Here is a 19,810-nt window from a genome sequence, read left to right as displayed (position 1 = left end):
TGACAAAATAATCTAAACTGAAGTGCACAAAAACACTTGTCTCAGCTGTTTCAGTCGCACAGTCTTCTGCATGATAAGGCATGTTTTTGCGTTGGAAACAACTTCCCAGTTCACCTAATCCAACCACGTCCGTGTGTACAGGAAGACACTGAGGCTTAGAGCCTGAGTGACTTTCCCATGGTGATAGCACAGCTCTGTTTCACGCTGTTTTTCTGTATGTGACCTAGAATTTATTAAACAGAACCCGGGACAGGCAGTCTCGGGCCAACTGGTCATCGTCACGAGAGCAGTGGTCACATCTAATGGAGTTCTGTGCCTTTGGGAACAATGATATGAACCCAGTCAAATGATAGTTGGCATTACCGTTGGCAAAGAAGAGAAGGTTTGCAGTTCTTTTAGGGGTACTTAAAAATGCATATAGTTGCCTGAAACTTTAAAACAATTTTTTTTTTTACATTTACATTTTTTCTAGCTCAGAATCTTCACAATTTGGTCAAACTGAGCATTCTTGATTTATCGGAGAATTACCTGGAGAAGGACGGAAACGAGGCTCTACAGGAACTGAGTAAGAATGGCAACTCCCCCTACAGCACATATTTGAGTATGGATAGCGGGTAGTTAGAAGAACCGCCCCAGCGCGGGTCTCTTGCAGCTCTGTGTGCCTTACTAGATGCACCTGGAAAAAGAAAAGCTTTAGGCACTTTCTCAAAGGGCCCTTATCCTTAATGCCCAGGTCTTCTGAGTCACCAGTTTGCATATGTGCATCGAATTCCTCCTTCAAGGAAGCTTGTGACTGATGTTAGAGGCAAATTTGCTTCAGGAATTAGTGATAAGACCTTTAAGTGTGACAGTGATATATGATTAAAACAAAAAATAAGTCAGGCATGGTGGCACACGCCTGTAATCCCAGTACTTGGTAGGCTGAGGCAGGAGGATTGTTGCGAGTTTGAGACCGGCCTGGGCCACAACGTGAGCTCAAGGCCAGCCTGACCTTCGTAGTGAGAGCCTGTCTCAAAAAGACAAGACAAAACAAAAAACCAAACCAAACAAACAAATAAAACACAAAAGATAGAAGAACTGATACCTATGTTTTAGATTTGCTTCAGAATAATACAAGAGGAATTGGGTCAGTGTTAAGTGAGCTTGCCCACGACTTGCTCTTTGCTGAAAGTGGGGTTATCATTACATGCGCTGTAGTTTTATTACTCCGTTCTGCATAATGCTGATGTGTGTTGGGGGAGTGCCCATAAAACAGCAAAACACTCTCAGTACAAACTGACTAGGCTGCAGAGCCGTCAAACATAAAGAGCCTTTCTTCCCCAAACCCCTTCATCCTTCATCCACTTTGAGACAACCTATTTCCTGAACTGCTCTTTGTGTCCTCAAGTTGGCAGGCTTGGCGTCCTGGAACACCTCACTGTGCTGATGCTGCCTTGGTGCTTGGGTGTGCAAGGCAGCCTGACCAGCCTGTTGGAGCAGCTGGAGGGGGTCCCACAACTTGTCAAGCTTGGCTTGAAAAACTGGAGACTCACAGACGCAGAGATTAGAATTTTAGGTAGGTACACACAGAGCCAAGACAACAGAGGTTGGCCCTAAAACTTCTTTTTTTTTTTTGTCTTTTTTGAGACAGCATCTCACTATGCAGTTCAGGCTGGCGTTGAGCTCACTTTGTAGCCCAGGCTGGTTGGTCTCAAACTCGCAACGATCCTCCTGCCTCAGCCTCCGGAGTACTGGGATTGCAGGCGTGTGCAACCACGCTGGGCTCCTACAGCTGTTCTTAAACTGGCTTTATTTATTTTGTCCCTTTTCCTTGTTTCTTCTTTTAAGAGTACATTTAAAGATAATTAACACATAATAACGAGTAAGAATATTTTAAACATTGACCCTTTACAAACTTAAAGAAAAATCATTCATGGTATCTGACAAAGAATATTATATTATTGTTAATCCCAGCCATAACTCTATGAATTTCAACAATGCCCCTCCAATCACAGGAAGAAAATTTTAAGTCAAGTTATTGGGTGTTCAAAATAAGCAAAGGTGAATGCAGCTGTGTCTAAATGGACTCAATATCTTTAAGCAGTGGTGATATAATGCATAAACCAATTCATCAATCTAAATGACTGAAGACACCTCCAACCACAAATAGCTGATGAAAGGTTTTGGCATTGGCTTTAGTGTCGTTAACAATTTATCTGTAATAAATCATCTCAAAACATGATGCTCTAGGCTGGGCATCATGGTGCACGCCTGTAATCCCAGCACTTGGGAGGCTGAGGCAGGAGGATTTTTGTGAGTTCAAGACCAGCCTGGGCTACAAAGTGACCTCAAGGCCAGCCTGAACTGCATAGCGAGACCCTGTCTCAAAAAGACAAAAACAAAAACAAAAACAAAAACATAATGATCTAGCTGGGGCTGGTGGTGCAAGCTTGTAATCTCAGCAGTTGGGAGGCTGAGGCAAGAGGATCGCCATGAGTTCAAGGACAGCCTGGGCTACATAAGTAAGCTCAAGGCCAGCCTGACCTGCATAGTGAGACCCTGTCTCAAAAAAAGGACAACAAACAAACAAACATAATGGTCTAAAGCAATAATCATTATCTCACAGTTTCTGTGGGTCAGGAATCTGGGAGTAGGTGAGCCGGGTGATTTTTCCTCAGCTTCTTCATGTAACTGCAGGCTGGAGGATGGCAGGGGCTGCTAGAGGATCAGCTTCTGAGACGGCTCCTCACACCACTAGCAGTTAAGGTGGGATGCTGGCTGCAGGCCTCCGTTCCTTAGCACGATACCTCTCAATGGGCTGTCTGTGTCCTTACAACATGGCAGCTAATTTCCTCCAGGGGATAGGATCCAAGAAAAACTAGTTAAGAGCTACAGTGCTTTTTATGACCTAGCCTTGGGAGGTCGGCACTAGTCATTTCCTTTATGTCCTGTTAGTTACACAGGTGAACCCTATCCAGTGTGGGAGGGGACAATACAGGGATATGAAACATGGGGAGGTTAAAGTGACTGGGACCATCCTGCAGGATATCACTACCTGAGACAAAGGATTGGTGAAAGGCCTCGGCTGCCTTCATTTCCCTTACGATTGTGTAGAATGTGTTTAGTTCACGTAACATAAAATTTACCATCTTAACCATTTCAAGTGCATGGTTCCACGGCCCATTTTCACATTATTGTGCAACATCACCACCATTCACCTCCAGAAGCTGTCATCTTCCTTATCTGAATTTCTGTTCCCATTAAGCATTAATTCCTATCTGCCTCTCCTTTCCAACCTTCTCTCTTGGAAATGCTTACTGCTAATCCTTAGGCTGTCCAATGGTGCTTCAAGACCTGACTCTTTCTTTCTCTTAATTCCCAACTGCACTTCCCACTCCCTAGTCACTCCTCTTACCTATCAAATCATACCATCCTGGGTGCCTTCATTACTTTTCTTGTTGCTGAGACAAAATACCCAACACCCAAAGTTAAAGGAGCAAAGGTTTACTTTAGCTCACAGTTTGTAGAGGTTTCAGTCCATAGTCAGCTGGCTCCAAGGCAGGGTAGCACATGGCAGAGGAGAAACAGTCCATGGCAGGGCAGGCAGGCAGCAGCAGCAAGCAGCAAAGCAGCGAGCCTCCCTTTCCCTTTTGTCCCATCCAGGCTACCAGCCTTTTGGTTGGTGCCACCCATTGGGCTTGTCCACACCCAGAACTATGCTAAACCAATCACCAGACCAATTTAGTTATTACACACCTTTAATCACTCCCATAATCCACCTTGACCTACCCTCGATCTGGCCATCTCCAAAAAGCCCCATCTCTGCAATGGACTTTGTGGGAGAGACATCTACATACAAGCCCTAACACTGGGTGACATTCTTTCAGACCCTTCCTCTATTCTTAGTGATACTGGAGGCAGGCAGGTCTGTCACAGACTGATTAGCTAGCTATAATCCCTCTCAGGTAATCTCCTATCTTTTTTTTTGTTTTTTTTTTTCCGGTACCAGAAATCGAACTCACGACCTTGCGCTTGCCAGGCAGGTGCTTTGCCACTGAGCTAAATCCCCAGTCCTGTAATCTCATATCTTAAGTGAGTTGAAAAGGATGTGAATTTTCAGAGTCCCTTGACAGTGTCTAGATTTAGAGTTCCTGTTGGGGAGGCACTTTTAGGCAGGGGTCTTTTAGCATCTTTCAAATCTATAAGTAGACAGCTGCTTACTTCTCCCACCCATGAAGCTAGCCATTGCGACTAGGAAAGGACATGTGGTATTTAATGAAATAAGAGCTGAGCCAGGTGTGGTGGCACATGCCTATAATCCCAGCACTCAGGAAGCTGAGGCAGGAGGATCACAGCAAGTTCAAGGCCAGCTTGAATTACATAGCAAGACCCTATCTTGCTATGTAAAAAATATGTGAAAAATAAAAGACAATGAGAGAGAAAGAGAGAGAGAGAGAGAGACTGGCAGTAACTCACTATTTGACTTTACTTTCCTAGTGTCTTGTAAGTCCCCATTTGAGAAAAAGAAAAATAAACAGACATTATCTGACTCCTGAAAACTGAGCTGCAATGACCCACTCTAGAATATGTTAAAAATGAGTGAAAGCTAACAACTCTTAGTACTAATTAATTTATTCTCAAATATTAAAAAATCTATAGAATTATTATTATACTCCTATAAAAGATATTATTATCCCTGGTTTACAAAGAGGCTGGAGCTGGGCATGGTGGCGCACGCCTGTAATCCCAGCACTAGGGAGGCTGAGGCAGAAGGATCACCATGAGTTCGAGGCCAGCCTGGGCTACATAGTGAGTTCAAGGCCAGTTCAACAGCGAAGTGACACCCTGACTGAAAACAATAACAAAAAACCAAAGGGGCTTGAACATCAAAAGGTCGTCAGACTACAGCAGGGACAAGGGTTGGAGATAAAAGAGGAAGAGTTGGGGAAAGACAAGAGAATGTGCTGGTGCTGACACTGCTCCCCTCAGCCAAGTCCTCCCCCTCCCAGAGGTAAACAGTTATCTGCTGGGCTTGAGGCAGATGCTGAACAGTGAGAGACAAGGGCTCGGACTGCAGTCTGTGAGGTTCTGGGAACGCTGCCTGTCCACCCCTTCCACCCCTGCATGTTGAAGTCGCCAGGTGCATTGATTCTGCAGACAGACAGACCTGCTTGGTGGAAGACCTACAGCAACTTAAAGTCTGAGCCTAAGCACCAAAAAGTGGGGAGGGGGCAGACCTCTGGGGGCTGGGTTTGAAAGAAAAAAAGACTCCCCCCCAAATGAGCCGTCTTCATATGTTGTAAGAGGCTGTACTACTGAGCTATGCCTTCAGACTCTTTGAACGTTTTTTATTTTGAGCCAGGGTCTCACTAAGTTGCCTAGGCTTGAATTTATGATTCTTCTGCTTCAGGGTTCCCACACCTAGACTGAGCTCCCTTCAAGATATGAAACTCAGACATCCTATTCCCAAACAGTAATCTCCTCTCCTCCATTACACCTACTCCTAATCATCAGTCCTTTCACTTCACTCCCAGTCCATTCATCCCACTGCTTCTGTTGATTGCCTCGCTATCGCCTTTCGATTCCAACCTCCATCCTTGAAAACATTCTCATCCCCAGGGACTGACGCTCACCTAGCCTAAAGTATTGCAAGTCAATTTAGGCAATGAGGATTAGAGGAGGACAAGTGTGTGTGATGTAGCAATCAAATGAAGGGTGTCATGAGAAATGGAGTCTCTAATTAAAGAACAATGGTTCTTTGCCCCGCCCCCCCCATACTGGGAATCGAACTCACGAACTTGCGCTTGCCAGGCAGGCGCTGTGCTGCTGAGCTAAATCCCCAGCCCCGAGTCTCTAATTAAAGAAAGACCTCATAATGAGATGCAGGGTGACAGATCTGAGGTAGGAGGCATAGAAGAAACTGCAGTGGACGGGGTGTGCTTTTGGGGGGTGCTTTCCTGGCAAAACGTGAAGCCTGGGCACTCTTACTTGTTGCCCTTTTTTCTACCTGCACGTAGGTGACCCGGGGTGGGGATCACACAGTTTGTCTGAAACGTTGTTATGTTACAAGTTCGTACTGGCAAACCTTGACAAAAATGTTTAGAACCCAGACTATGAAAATACTATATATCAAAACTTGTGGCATGCGGCAAAAGCAGGGACTGAAAGCAATTCTCATAGCTTTAAATTTTTATGCAAAAAGAAGGCTGAAAATTAATGTTTCTAATTTAAGAAGCCATAAAAAGAACTGAATACACCTAAGAGTATAACAATAATAAACGTAACAGTATAAACCAGCTGGGTGTGGTGTGTATATGCCTGTAATCCCAGTTCCCCCGGCGGTTGCGGCGGAGGGTCACAAATTTGAAGCCAGCCTCGGCAACTCAGTGGGATCACCTCAAAAAATTCAAAAACAAAAAAAGCAAAAAGGGCTGGGTATTTGGCTCAGCCAGAGAACCTGGTTCAGTCCCAGTACTGAAAAGAATAGCACCTTATTTTTGTTGAGTTGTTGCAGTGGTTTTTTAAGGTCTCTGAAAAAAAGATTTTTGAGTTTTTGTTTGCTTTTTTTTTGAAGACAGGGTCTCACTATGCATTTCAGGCTGGATTTGAACTATGTAACCCAGGGCGGACTGGAACTCAGAGCGAGCCTCCTGCCTCAGCCTCCCAAGTGCTGGATTATTGGCACCTACCATCACGGCTGGCTTTCTTGTTTCCTATATTACCTCATGGGGATGGTTTGAATGTGTCCCCAAAAGCATGTGTTGGAAACACAGTCCTGAGTACAAGTGTTGGGAGGGGAAGTGCAGCTGGGAGTTGTTTTAGGTCCTGAGGGGCTCCAGCTCCTGTATGGATTCAGGCCAACTCTTGAAGGGCTGGCAGCTGTTTCAGCTCCTTTGTTCTCTGAGCCTCTTTTTGCTCTTCTGCAATGGTTGTGACACAATCAGAGACCCTTGCCACAGAGTATCCTCTCAAAACAGATAGAGACACCTCATTTTTTGGGGGGAGGGATTCTTTTTCAGTGTTGGCTGTCAAACGCAGCCCAGGCGTCCCTTTTTTTGGGTGCTCAGTCTCAGGCGTCTTTGCTGGAGGCTGCTCGCAGACGGCTGGTCACCCTGTACTATTTCCTCAAGGTTCGCAGGGAGGCACAGTCGATAGGAAGCTGTGTGTCTGAGAGAAAGGGTGACTCTCTGATGGGTTAGCTTCACCGTGGGGTGATCAGATGAGCAAAATAACTTCCTTTGTAGGGCCTTTGCTTGGAGGCAGTTCAGTTTCTCCCGAGAAGAATCCTCACCTTCCCTGCAGCATCTTACGTCCAACTACCAGTGTTCTGAGAAGGAGCAGAGTTAGAGCGCCTACTGCTTTGTGTTCGCAGTGCACCCTGAGCTGCTGCAGCATCCTGTGGGCTCCGTGTATGGCTTCGCGCTATATTGTGAGCCACGGAGACAGGGACCTCTTTGCTGAATGAATAGAAGCTGCGTAGGAACTCTGGTGCCGGTTCAGGTGAACTGCAGGGCAATGCTGTATTAGAGTTTTCTTTAGAATACCAGAAGCTTCAGAAGTTCACACGGGGCACTTGAGATTTTGCCTGCGACTTGAATGAAACCCTTTGCGCTCTCCACAGTCCGTGTACGGCCAACAGCTCCCCGCGCCATAGTTCTGTTCCTCGCAGATCCAGTTTTCTTGTGAGGATGAAAGCACTGCAGATTCAGTGAACGAAGACTTCCCTTGGATTATGGAGAGCATCGCTTGCTCTTGGTTCCCGTGCTTACACACATCACCCGAGGCTAACTTTAGATCCTTACACCGCGACAGGGAGCCAGTGTAAACAGCTCCCCTCCTGAGGGCTGAATGGGCTTTGCGTTCTTCACATTCTTGCTGGGTGGTGAAAGCTGCTCTGCTAGCTGAGGAGAAAGGAGGGTGCTCCTTGGGGAAGGAGACCCCAGGCAGCACATGAAGGGGCAAGGGCACCGCGGACACGGATGTGAGACGGGGAGCAGGGAGACAGCCCCGCTAGGAGGAATAACGAGGCGCCTCTGTGGGGAAGGGGGAGAGGAGAAAGCGAAGACCGTGTGCTAGTTCCACAGCATAGAATGCAAAGACCCACACACACCACGGCTGGCGGAAGACGGAACTTTACTCCATCTCACATAATGCTGCAGCCTTTCAGACCCAGGTGCCAGCTCCTTTACTCCTTACAGTTTCAGTTTGGACTCCATGGTCATAGGTAGGTCACTGCCACGTGAGCATTTCAACCCAGGAGAGGAGGGCAAAAGTGGAAGGAAAGGGCATTTCCCCGGCAAAGTGATCTGGGAATTGCATGCGTTGCTTCTGTCTGTATCTCTTTGGTAAAAAATTCAGCCACATCTAGCAGCAAGAGAGGCTGGGATATGAGTGGGCATTTACCCAGATAACGAAGTAAGGGGAGATGAACCTGAGGAACAATTAGCAGTCTGAGCCGGGCGTGGTGGTGCACACCTGTAATCCCAGCACTGGGGAGGCTGAGGCAGGAGGATCGTTGTGCGTTCGAGACCAGCTTGGGCTACGAAGTGAGCTCAAAGCCAGCCTGAGCTGCGTGGTGAAACCCTGTCTCAAAAAACAAAATAATAATAATAATAATAAAATAAAATAAAATAAAAATAAAGCAGTCTGTTGTACTTCCCAAAGAAATAAGCAGTGAAAGGAGGGAAACCATGTGTGCTACTGGACACCGAAGATCGCCGTGGCATCAAGTAGCACACACGGCTGAGACAAGGGTGCACAGCCCTGCGAATCACCCGTAGTTGGACCTACCTTTGTCACTAGTACCTTGATTACTGTTAGACAGGGCTCATTCCCTTCCAGTAACCGCAAAGAACCTAAAGAGCTTTCTAAACTCGGTGCCTTTTGGAGGTGATGAGAGTACTGGCTGAGACTGACTGAGGGCATTTGGAGTTCATACCGTATATTTTTCCTGCAATGAGAAAATTGCACAAAACCACAGAGTGACATCTGACCGGCAAATCACAGGTTGCTGGTCAACATCGTCACGGAGAGTGGTTAAGAGTAAATATACACAGTCTCTGAGCATAGCCGGGCTGACCTCAGCCTACCATGAGCTGGTCAGACAGGAACGACCGCTCCTGTCCTAAAGCCTTCATTACTAGTGGCAGACGGTATTGTCTTTGCTTGTTGACCTTAACATAGGCTGTACAGCACTGAACCTTCCTCCTTGAATGTGAACTCTTTAGCCTTTGTCTTTTGCCTCTGGGTAACAAGGGTCTCAAGCCAGGCATACACATCTTCTATAATTTGTGGTAATAGCTCAGAGTACAAACATGCAAGTTTGTACTCTGATACAAACATTATCTGAGTTCCCTTCTGTGTGCCAGACTGTCTCCCCTGTACTGGTCAGGCAGAAAAGGCCAGGGCAGACAGCAGGACTAACGTGCAAAATCTAAGGGACACCATTCATAAGGAGTCTGTGTGAACTCTTAATGTCATATATTGGCCAATTTGCATGGTGGCATATGACCGGCAAGAGATATTTTCTCTTATTGTTAAGATTCACCTGAGGGCTGGAGATATAGTTCAGTGGCACAGCACCTGCCTTGCAAGTGCAAGGTCGTGAGTTCGATTCGCAGTACCAAAAAAAAAAAGAAAGAAAAAGATTCACCTGAGTTCTACTATCACCTAAACTGGTAACATGGGAATAAAAAAGGCTGCATCCTTTATGTAACAGGACACCAAGGAAACATCCCATAGCCCCCCTCCCATTGATGGGGTTATTTTAGGGTGCTGTATTCTGCAAAGAATGGGGGAACTTCTTGAAGAGGCCAGGGAGGATTAAAAACAAAACACTCATATCTTGAGATATTGAAGGAGGTTCCTTTACTTGAGCTTACACTTAGGCACAATGCATACCCAAAGTTACAATAGGTGGGTTTACGTCTCCAGAGAGGAAATGACCTAATATTGCCTAACTTTGACTCCAGTTCAAAAAATAACTGAATATTTAATACCACTTCTCATATCTCAATTTTTATTTTTATGTATTTATTTTTGTCTTTTTGAGACAGGGTCTCGCTATGCAGTTCAGGCTGGCCTTGAGCTCACTTTGCAGCCCAGGCTGGTCTTGAACTTGCAACGATCCGCCTGTCTCAGCCTCCCGAGTGCTGGGATTTCAGGTGTGTACCACCACGTCCAGCTTCATACCTCAGTTTTTAAAAAACTGTCCATTTCCTGGAAGACTCAGAAAAAGAAAATATAATTCATTTATATTTGCTTACTATACTGCTACCAATTACCCTTTATCAGATTCCCTTTCACTTTAGGAAGGATACAATTTGTAAATATAATGAGCCACATTCATAGTCTATCTGTAGAAAATTGTCATTTCTTCCTGAGCACAGCACTGCTCCAAACACGGACATTTCAAAATGGAAAGGTTATATGTATACAGAAACTACTTCTCTAAAAACTGGTTTTCTTCCAATTAACATCACTTCTTTCCTTACCCAGGTACATTTTTTGAAAAGAACCCTCTGAAAAACTTCCAGCAGTTGGATTTGGCAGAAAATTATGTGAGCAGTGATGGATGGCTTGGCTTCATGGATGTATTTGCGAATCTTAAGCAATTAGTATTTTTTGACTTCAGTACTAAAGGTCTTTTACCTGACCCCACATTAGTCAGAAAACTTGGCCATGTATTATCCGAATTAACTTTTTTGCAAGAAGCTAGGCTTATTGGATGGCAATTTGATGATGATGATATCAGTGTTATTAAAGGTGCTTTTAAGCTAGTAACTGCTTAAATAAAAGATACCCTTAGCTAATGAGTATGTGGGGGCTCTTTATTTTCAGCATGATTTAGAAATCTTGGAAAAAGAAGACAAAGATGAGGAAGTGGAAGAGTTTAACCTGATGACCTGTGCAATAGTTAGGTGTCTCATCTCTCCAACTAGGATTATCAGCTCCTTGAAGGGACTCCTGTTCATCTTTGTGTCACCCTTGGCCCCAAGAACAGTAGGTCACAAAAACGATTATATTATATGCATATTTACTGGGTACAGTTCCTGGCATGTAACAGACTCAACAAATCTGCTAAATATAAATAAACCATCAATAAATAGCTATTGAATAAGCCAGGTGTGGTGATACATGCCTGTATTCCCAGCTACTCAGGAGGGTTGGGTAGGAAGATCACAGGTTCTACACCAGCCTGAGCAACTTAGTAAGAGCCTATCTCAAAATTCAAAAAGTTAAAAAGGAATTGGGATGTACTATAATTCAATGCTCCTGGTTTTAAATCCCAGTACTGCCAAAGCAAAACAAAACAAAACAAAAAAACAAAAAAACCATTGTGAAGAAGCAAACCAAAATTATCTAATGCTCTTTAATTGAAACAGTTTAATTCAAATGGTTGGGAATGTAAAAAGCACTTTCTCGTATTAGAAGCATATTGGACTTCCAGAGAAGACTGGCATTCTCAGTCAAGTAAAAACCGGCAGTGGGTAAGCAGGTAAATCAGAGGCTTGAGAGTCAGACCTTCGCCCAGCAGCCGAGACATTCACTGTATATAATGCCATCATGAAGCAAGGAAAATCCCATTCATTTGTTCCCTATAGAAGCAAAGGATACCCTGCCTTCACCTTTTCTCCACAATCTCCCAAAAGAATCATTCACAGAAAATCCTGAAAAAAAGCTCCCTAATCTAAACAGATTTAAATTGAGGGAAGTTTAGAAAAAACCCAAGAACCTGAATGGCGTTAGCTTGTGGTGCATCTTCTAGTCTCGTGGCACCTCCAAGTAATGGCTTAGCTGTTGGTGTAGGTAACACTTGGCCAGTGTGCTGAGGTAGTAATTGGAAATTTGGGGCAAATCTGTTTGGTAAGTGGGCACATATTCTACAGATTTAGTCATAAAATTTTACAGATCAACTAATTCTTTCCCCTCCCTAATTCACAGAGGAGAAAGCTCAGACATGTTAACTGGCTTGCTTGGGCATGATTACAAAACCACTTATATAACATCAGCCGAAGCATTGGGCCCCAATTATCTCCTAGTGCAGTGATTTTTCCATTACAATACAGTGATTTCTTCAAATAGAATTAGTCACACTCCATGCAGCTTGTTTGTAATGACAGGCCATGGGCCAAATTTCTCTTTCTCTTTCTTTCTTTCTTTTTTCTTTCTTTCTTTTTTTTTCTCTTTCTTTCTTTCTTTTCTTCCTTCCCTCCCTCCCTCCCTCCCTCCCTCCCTCTCTGTCTCTCTCTCTCTTTCTTTTCTTTTGCTTCAAAATAGTCTCTGGCAAGACTTACCAATAAGGCTGTTGCCAATAGTCCTCTGCTGGCCATGGTCATTATTTTTGTATCCAGAAGGTAGTCAGAGCTTGGCCAGCAAGACTTCTATGAAATAGTGCGCAGGTGAATGTTATCTGCAACATTTGGCACCACTGACTTTCAGCAAGCAGGACCAATTCCTTCCCAACCCACAGGCAAGTCTGAGTGTCCTTTCTCAAATAGGGCAGGTGAGCCTCAGAGCACCTTTGGCAGTGCAGCTGCACAGATGCTGCCTCTGAATGAGCGCTGAGGAAGCAGGCACAGAACCTGACATGGATCCCTGTTTGGTACCCAGTCACTTAAAAATCCCATGGGAAGACATGAGGAGACATACATGGGAAGGCAGCACACACCTCTTAATTATCACTCAGGACATGACAGTTCTTCAGATTTCATGCATGACCTCAATTCACATTTAGGTGAGGTCAACGGAGGGAAAATCACCTTGTAGTAGCAGATCAATAATAGGTACAGTAAATAGTTGGAAAACATAAGACAAAGGTCAAGAAACAGGTTGCCTTATTACAATTTACAAACTTTCATTTTCCCAGGGATCAAGGGACACATGGGCTGTGTTTCTTCAGCAGGTCAAATGCCCAAACTGGATTGCAGCTGTCAAAGACAATGATCAACTCTTCGCTAAGCAAAAGGTTTTCAGAATATGGTCATTTTTTTACCACAGATGATTACAATTTTGCTTCATACGGATGGCTTTTTTGATACTTGTTATTTCACTGTGAAAGAGGATTTGGAAGTGTCTCACTTATAAAAGAGGATAAGCTGACCAAAGAAACTGCTGCCAATGCTATAAAAACAAGTACCTTCTCTAGATAGTTGTTTGATGGCTGAAAAGTCACAGATCTCCAGAAGCAATGGATTCTAGGAAAGTTGAATCCATTTTCAAAATACTCCTTAAAAACCATAACTGTAGAATGCATGGTAAAGTAAAACAACACAAAACAAAAGAAGCTTCTTAAGTAATGTATGACTGCTGCTCATTACAGTTTTTGTGAATAATACTGGCCACGTTGGAAAGTCTTTAAAATCTGCCTTTGGAAAATGACCACAAAATAATTTACATGATTCTCACACTGTATCACATTAACAATTCACTATTTTTTGACAAAGCAAACAAAACATTAGAAACTGCCCACGGAGGCCTAACAATACTGTATACTGCAATTTACAGTCCATTATACTTTTGTAACATTATATAAAATATAGTTAAATTATGCAAATTTGAAAAGATATCAAATCCCATATTTTATATGGAATTCCATATATTTTGGTAATAAAATGAGAAATAAAACATCAACTAATTAAAACGTGATTTTAAAAAGCCTCACTCCACTATTATGAACATAGAAATCTGGGGTTGTTTCATTGCATTTCATCAAAGGTTTGGTATACATTTAACTAAATAAAACACTGTGAACCATGAACTATTTACAAATGTGTTGCCAGGTATGGTGGTCCAAGGCTGTACTCCTAGTACTTAGGAGGATGAAGCAGGAGGATCTCCATGAATTCAAGGCCAGCCTAGGCTATATAATTACTTTAAGGCCATCCTGAACTACGTAGTGAGACCCTGACTAAAACAACACCAGACTAAAACAACACCAACACCAACACCAACTCAACAACACCACCAAAAAAACCTTTAAATTGTTCTAGATAGTACAGTGTGTCTCAAAATTTCTGATAAAATTTTGCTTTTACTTTGCAAGACCTAATTCAGAGCTGGGTATGGTGGCGCCCGCCTATAATCCCAACACTTGGGAGGCTGAAGAAGGAGGATCACTGAGAATTGGAGGCCAGTCTGGGCTATGAAGTGAACTGAAGCCCAGCCTGAGCTGGACAGTGAGGCCCTGTCTCAAACAGCAACAATAACAATAACAACACAACAACAAAACGAAAACAAAATACAAAGGCATGCTTTAAGAGGAGCTCAAAAAAAAAAAATGTAGCAATTAAGTGGAAAAATTATAAGAGACTTTTACTTTAAAAGTTACATTGTTTTCCTTTCTTAAAATGTATATTGTTTGCAAAGCATGTTTATAAATTTCACTGAAAGAAATCAAGAGGCTCTCTTATAAAGGTAAGGTCTCATCAGCTGCAGGCAGTTACAAAACCAAAAATAGCAAAACTAAAATTTAGAGAAACAAACTTTCTAAAAGAAGCCTATTTAAAGTCTGTAACATCTGCAAGGATCTCACTGTCACAGAAACATTTTACAAAAATATAGTTTATAGGTTCCATGAAATGTGAACAAGCCCACTATTATCTAACATTTAGTGTAAATGACTGAACAGTCAATGCAAAGTTGGACTACTAAATAAATCGGAAGCCAAAGAGTCAATATCAAATAAGTTAGAGCACATCATGGTCTTGGTTGTCCAATTCTGTTGTTACTTCCGTATCTACTTGGTATATTTGTGAAACCAGTCCTGAATCCATGGGTTGCTCCAATCCCTGGAACTCTGAGTCCTTGATTCAACATGCTGCTATACGGTGTGTGTCCATGATTAAGACCAATACCATAAGGCCTTGTTTGTGTGTTTAGAAGAATAACTGGGCTCACGTTTTTTCCAGGGGTATTAAAAGAAAATTCTGGAGGTGGACTACTAGGCTTAGCTGGAGTCGATGTGACAGGGTTCAAATCATCAGTAGTCTTTAAAAGAGGCATTGGGATTATGTGATGGTCTGAAAAGTTTAGGACATTGGCTGTCACAGGGCCAGACACTAAGGCAGGCCTAATCCAATCATCCTTGAAAATCTGAACCGTCAGAGTAGACACAAGAGTATAAAGCCTGTTGGTGACATGAGCAAGAACCATTTGTTCATTTGCATCCCGTCGAATTCTTACATGCACTGATCCAGCCTAAGGGGCAAAATCACAAGAAAAGAAGTGTTTAGAATTATACTACTGAAAATTCCAGCAGAAGTAAACATGCTATGGGTAGTTTGGTCAGTACTTGGTATTTTATTCAAAGTAAGAGAAAGCTTAATGTCTTGCTACTTTTGAAAGACTATTTACTTACGATTATCAATATAAAAAGTCAACAAAATAGTCTTTATCCCTTTAAAAGATTAAAAAAGGAGAGAAGTTCATTGAGGAGAAAGATAGGAATACTGTAATGCAAAGCACAATAGAAGTGAAATATACAAAACTAAAATGGAAGGGCAGGAAAGATAGGCGTAAATGCCAACTGGAAAAGACTTCAAAAGAAGACTGCATATGATGTAGGGTTAATGATTAAATGGAATTGCAAACAGCACAGAAAGACATTCTATATTGAAACTATATGGCATGTTTGGTAAGAAGAATAATACTAATACATAAGGAAGAAAAAATATTTCAGGGGACAGAAGAATGAGAGAAAAGTAAGATATTAAGAAAGAGAAGAAGAGAAGGAAATAGGTAACAAGGTAAAGAAGACAGGCCAGGAGATGCGAAGTTCTGATTTAACAGCTGCATTCAGACAGAGGTAAAACAGTCTACTCTAGGAACGCAACTGTACTTCTGGGTGACTGGTGCCGAGGCAGGAAGTAACAGCGACAATCTAGGTTAGAAAGGAGGTTGCTGAGCGAGGACAAAAATTGCAGGCTAGCAGGGGAGCAAACGGGTTAGCCCTGTTCCAGGGGCAGAAATGGGATGGTGTGACGCCCACATGGAACTAACGGATGAAGGAGATGGACTAATCAGAAATGAGCCCGGGGTTCCCAGCCTACATACCCAGAGGGCAGAGCACACCAGGCATTTCAACGATGGTCAGAATGTTAGCGCCTTGGCAAGATGTTTACTATACATTATATATTTAAAGCAGAAAACAACATGTAAATACAGGAATGATCCTATTTTGATTAAAACACCCAACAACGAAAATAAAGTAAATTTTAAAAAAGCATACAACCCACACAAAGAAAAATATCAAGAATTACAGCAATTATTTCTGGATGGCAAAATTACTAAGGAGTTTTACTCAATTCATGACTTAGTTACAAATTATTTTCTAATAAGTGGGTACTATGTACTTAATAAAAATGAAAATTGTACAGTAAATAAAATGTCCACTTATGCTATTTTGTAAACGGACGTCTGTTTGTCAACGTTTTCCTTCTTTAATTTTTAAATTAAAAAAAAAATGTCCACACGTCATGTTGCTTTCTAAACTCAGATTTTGAAAATAAAAAAATTTATAACAAAACAGTAAGTGTATATAAATTAGCCAAAGAATTTACCTAATTACGATATATCTCAATGTATGACTTAGAAGGCCAAATATAGAGCTACTGTCATCATATGACAGCAAAAAAATCTGTATTCCATAGCCATGTTTAGGAACTGTCATCTTTGATTTTTCCCTTTTCTTTGACATGACCGCTTATACTTGACACTACAAAAAACTATGAAAGAGACAGTGTTCTCCTTCAGTTTGACATGGAAATCAGTGAAAACCATTTCTGAATATGAGTTTGAACAGTCTCCTATGAAGGTGATACATGTATTAAACTTAGGCTTAGGGGACATAAAAAGAATTAAGGTGTGTTACATACATGTACTAATACAAATAAAAATTTTAAAAAGTAAGGCTTTCATGACATCAACTTTTGGGAGCTCTAAAGCTTATTTTATTAATTTCCTAGATTTTATCCAGGGACTATACAGGTATGGTTTCTAGATAATCAAATTCTGAATAGCTGAGATGACTGTACTTTTTATCTTTATAAGCCATCGAGCTTAAGAAATGCTATCTACTTACTTATTACTACTATTGGTACAATTAAAAAATGGTTAAAAACTAACTACACTGGGGGAATATAAATCAGTATAACACTGTGGAAAGCAATCTGGCAGTTTATATCAAAAGCCATAAAAATGTGATTGTTTTTGACTCTCAAAAATCACTTTTAAAAGTAAATCTTCAAGAATAACCATGGAATCTAGGTGTGGTGGTGCATGCTTGTAATCCCAGCACTCAGGAGGCTGAGGCAGGAGGATTGTTGTAAGTTCGCGACTAGCCTGGGCTACAAAGTGAGCTCAGGGCCAGTCTGAACTTCATAGGGAGACCCTGTCTCAAAAAGACAAAAAGAAAAAAAAATTATGGAGCTGGGCATGGTCACACATAGCTATAATCTCAGCACTCAGGAGACTGAGTCAGAAAGACTGCCACAAGTATGAGGCCAGCCTGGGCTATACAGTGAGTTTAAGGCCAGCCTGAACTACAAAGCGAGACCCTGTCTCCAAAAAACCTTAAAATTCTATAGCCCTTAAAATTATGCTGGGCTTGCCAGGTGTGGTGGCACACGCCTGTAATCCCAACGCTCGGGAGGCTGAAGCAGGAGGGTCGTAGCAAGTTTGAGACCAGCCCGGGCTACAAAGTGAGCTCAAGGCCAGCCTGAACTGCATAGTGAGACCCTGTCTCAAAAAGACAAAAAAAAAAGAAAAAAAAAGAAAAAAAGACCAAAAACAAAAACAAAAATCAGGCTGGGGTTCTTGGAAGATATAGCAGTTTTTGAAATGCACAAATACCCTCAAAAAACAAAGACAGCGACGTTGAAAATTTATGAATAACATAAAAAAAAGGAAAACTAAGCAAAGTAGTATTCCACTGTAATTCTAGATATAAGCTATAAAACTTGCATGGTATCAGAACCTGTGAAGGAGAAAGCAGGAAACAACAGGACATCTGATCTAAAAACCCAACAGCAGTTAACTGGTACTTAATGAAATCCAGGCCAGCCCACGGGAGAAGGCAGCTGAAGCCAGGAGGGGCACACATATCTTATTGGCGGGTGAGCCACTGGGTGTGCGATGTGATGAAGTCTGGAGGGTCTCAAAAGCAAGCAGAGGGGGTGGGGATTTAGCTCAGCGGCATAGCGCCTGCCTGGCAAGCGCGAGGTTGTGAGTTTGATTCCCGGTACTAGAAAAAAAAAAAAAAGCAAGCAGGTAAAACTACATTATAGGACAAAGCCCCACACTAAGAAGAAAAAAACCGGGAAAAGAACCCAAATTGAGCAGCACAACAGAGACACAGGATAGAGAAGGTTCACTCAGATAAAGAGGAACACAGAAGGAAAAACTTTCACTTCATGAAATCATTAGAAGGCGCTCTCAAACTACGAATTTATACATATGACTATAAATCAGTCTTAACTTTAAGCTCAAGAAAACTAACTTCACTTAAAAATGAGCATAAGAAAAGGACCAAAGGCAAATCTCACATGAAATTACTACAAGAAAAAAATAGAGAGTGTAAGATTATCACAAGAACATAAGTACAAAATAGATAAAAATTATAAACTTTTTTCAGAAACAAGTCAAAACACATGAAACAAGAATGTAAATTATAACTAGAAAATCACAAAAAGTAAACAGACAAGTCATAGAAATGAGACAATGAAAATGCAAAAAAAAATCACTTTAGTAATGAAGATTATAACAGGAATACAAAAGCAAATAAACATAATTATACCTTAAGAAAAATAAAAGCTAAAAGCAAACATTTAAAATTCAAAAGAGAAATGTGGTGGCACATGCCTGTAAGCCTGTAATCCCAGTGCTCGGGAGGCTGAGGCAGGAGGACTGTTGCGAGTTCGAGGCCAGCCTGGGCTACAAAGTGAGCTCAAGGCCAGCCTGAACTGCATAGCGAGACCCTGTCTCAAAACACACACACACACACACAAAGTAATAAAGATTGAGAAAATAACAAATCTGAAAGACAAGGGCCAGGGGTGTAGCTCAGTGGTACAGCACCTGCCTGGCAAACACGAGGTCCTGAGTTCCATTCCCCAGTACCTCCCCCAACAGACAATGAATGATAAAGATCCAACACACATATAGCATGTGTTCCCGAAGTAAGAGAACAAAATAAATATTAGGAACTATAATAAAAGACATTCCTGAGTATTTTTAAAATTTATTTTTGAAACAACATAACTGAAATAACTGACCCAGAATAGCCAACAGCAAGATTTTTTTTTTCTAATGTTGAGAATTGAAGCCAGGATCTCAGGGCACACTAAACATGTGTTCTACTACTGAGCTGTACTCTCAGCCCCTTTAAAGAAAAAAAATGTTTTGGGTTTCCAGGCAAAAAGCTAAAATTACATAAAAGGGAAAAGAAGTCAGAGTGTTATTAGGCTTTGTCACATCAATGTTTTAAGCTAGAGTTATATGGAGTAATATATTAGAGAGACTAGGCCGGGCGTGGTGGCGCATGCCTGTAATCCCAGCACTCGGGAGGCTGAGGCAGGAGGATTGTTGGGAGTTTGAGGCCAGCCTGGGCTACAAAGTGAGCTCAAAGCCAGCCTGAACTACATAGCGAAACCCAGTCTCAAAAAAGACCAAAAAATAAAAAAATAAAATATTAAAGAGACTCAAGAAAATAAAATATATAGATTTAAGATTTTTGTTTCACAGATATTTTTTCCTCAGCACTTTGAATGCATCACATCCTTCCACTACTGTCTGATTCCAGAAAATAAAATATATAATAAAGATTCTGAATACA

At 42.0% G+C, this 19,810-nt stretch overlaps 2 protein-coding genes across 8 annotated transcripts in view; one reads left to right on the top strand and one right to left on the bottom strand.

Annotated features, from left to right (window-relative positions):
* Positions 1-10,796, top strand: part of Nlrc4 (NLR family, CARD domain containing 4) — a 36,677-nt gene extending 25,881 nt beyond the window's left edge. For all 6 annotated transcript variants that reach the window (XM_013517598.1, XM_013517597.1, XM_013517596.1 and 3 more), the window contains 3 exons: positions 473-565; positions 1,388-1,555; positions 10,477-10,796. In XM_013517598.1, coding sequence (XP_013373052.1) covers positions 473-565; positions 1,388-1,555; positions 10,477-10,769 — 554 coding nt within the window. In that variant the 3' untranslated portion in view covers positions 10,770-10,796. The remainder of the gene's footprint in view (positions 1-472; positions 566-1,387; positions 1,556-10,476) is intronic.
* A 3,470-nt stretch (positions 10,797-14,266) lies between these two features.
* The window catches only part of Slc30a6 (solute carrier family 30 (zinc transporter), member 6), a 39,127-nt gene continuing 33,583 nt past the window's right edge, over positions 14,267-19,810 (bottom strand). For both annotated transcript variants that reach the window (XM_005390837.2, XM_013517595.1), the window contains one exon: positions 14,267-15,177. In XM_005390837.2, the coding sequence (XP_005390894.1) occupies positions 14,677-15,177 (501 nt within the window). In that variant the 3' untranslated portion in view covers positions 14,267-14,676. The remainder of the gene's footprint in view (positions 15,178-19,810) is intronic.

Source organism: Chinchilla lanigera, unplaced genomic scaffold (assembly GCF_000276665.1).
Source record: "Chinchilla lanigera isolate Chin_1 unplaced genomic scaffold, ChiLan1.0 scaffold00040, whole genome shotgun sequence".
NCBI classification, from domain to species: Eukaryota; Metazoa; Chordata; class Mammalia; order Rodentia; family Chinchillidae; genus Chinchilla; species Chinchilla lanigera.
This window is presented reverse-complemented; position numbering and strand designations above follow the sequence as displayed.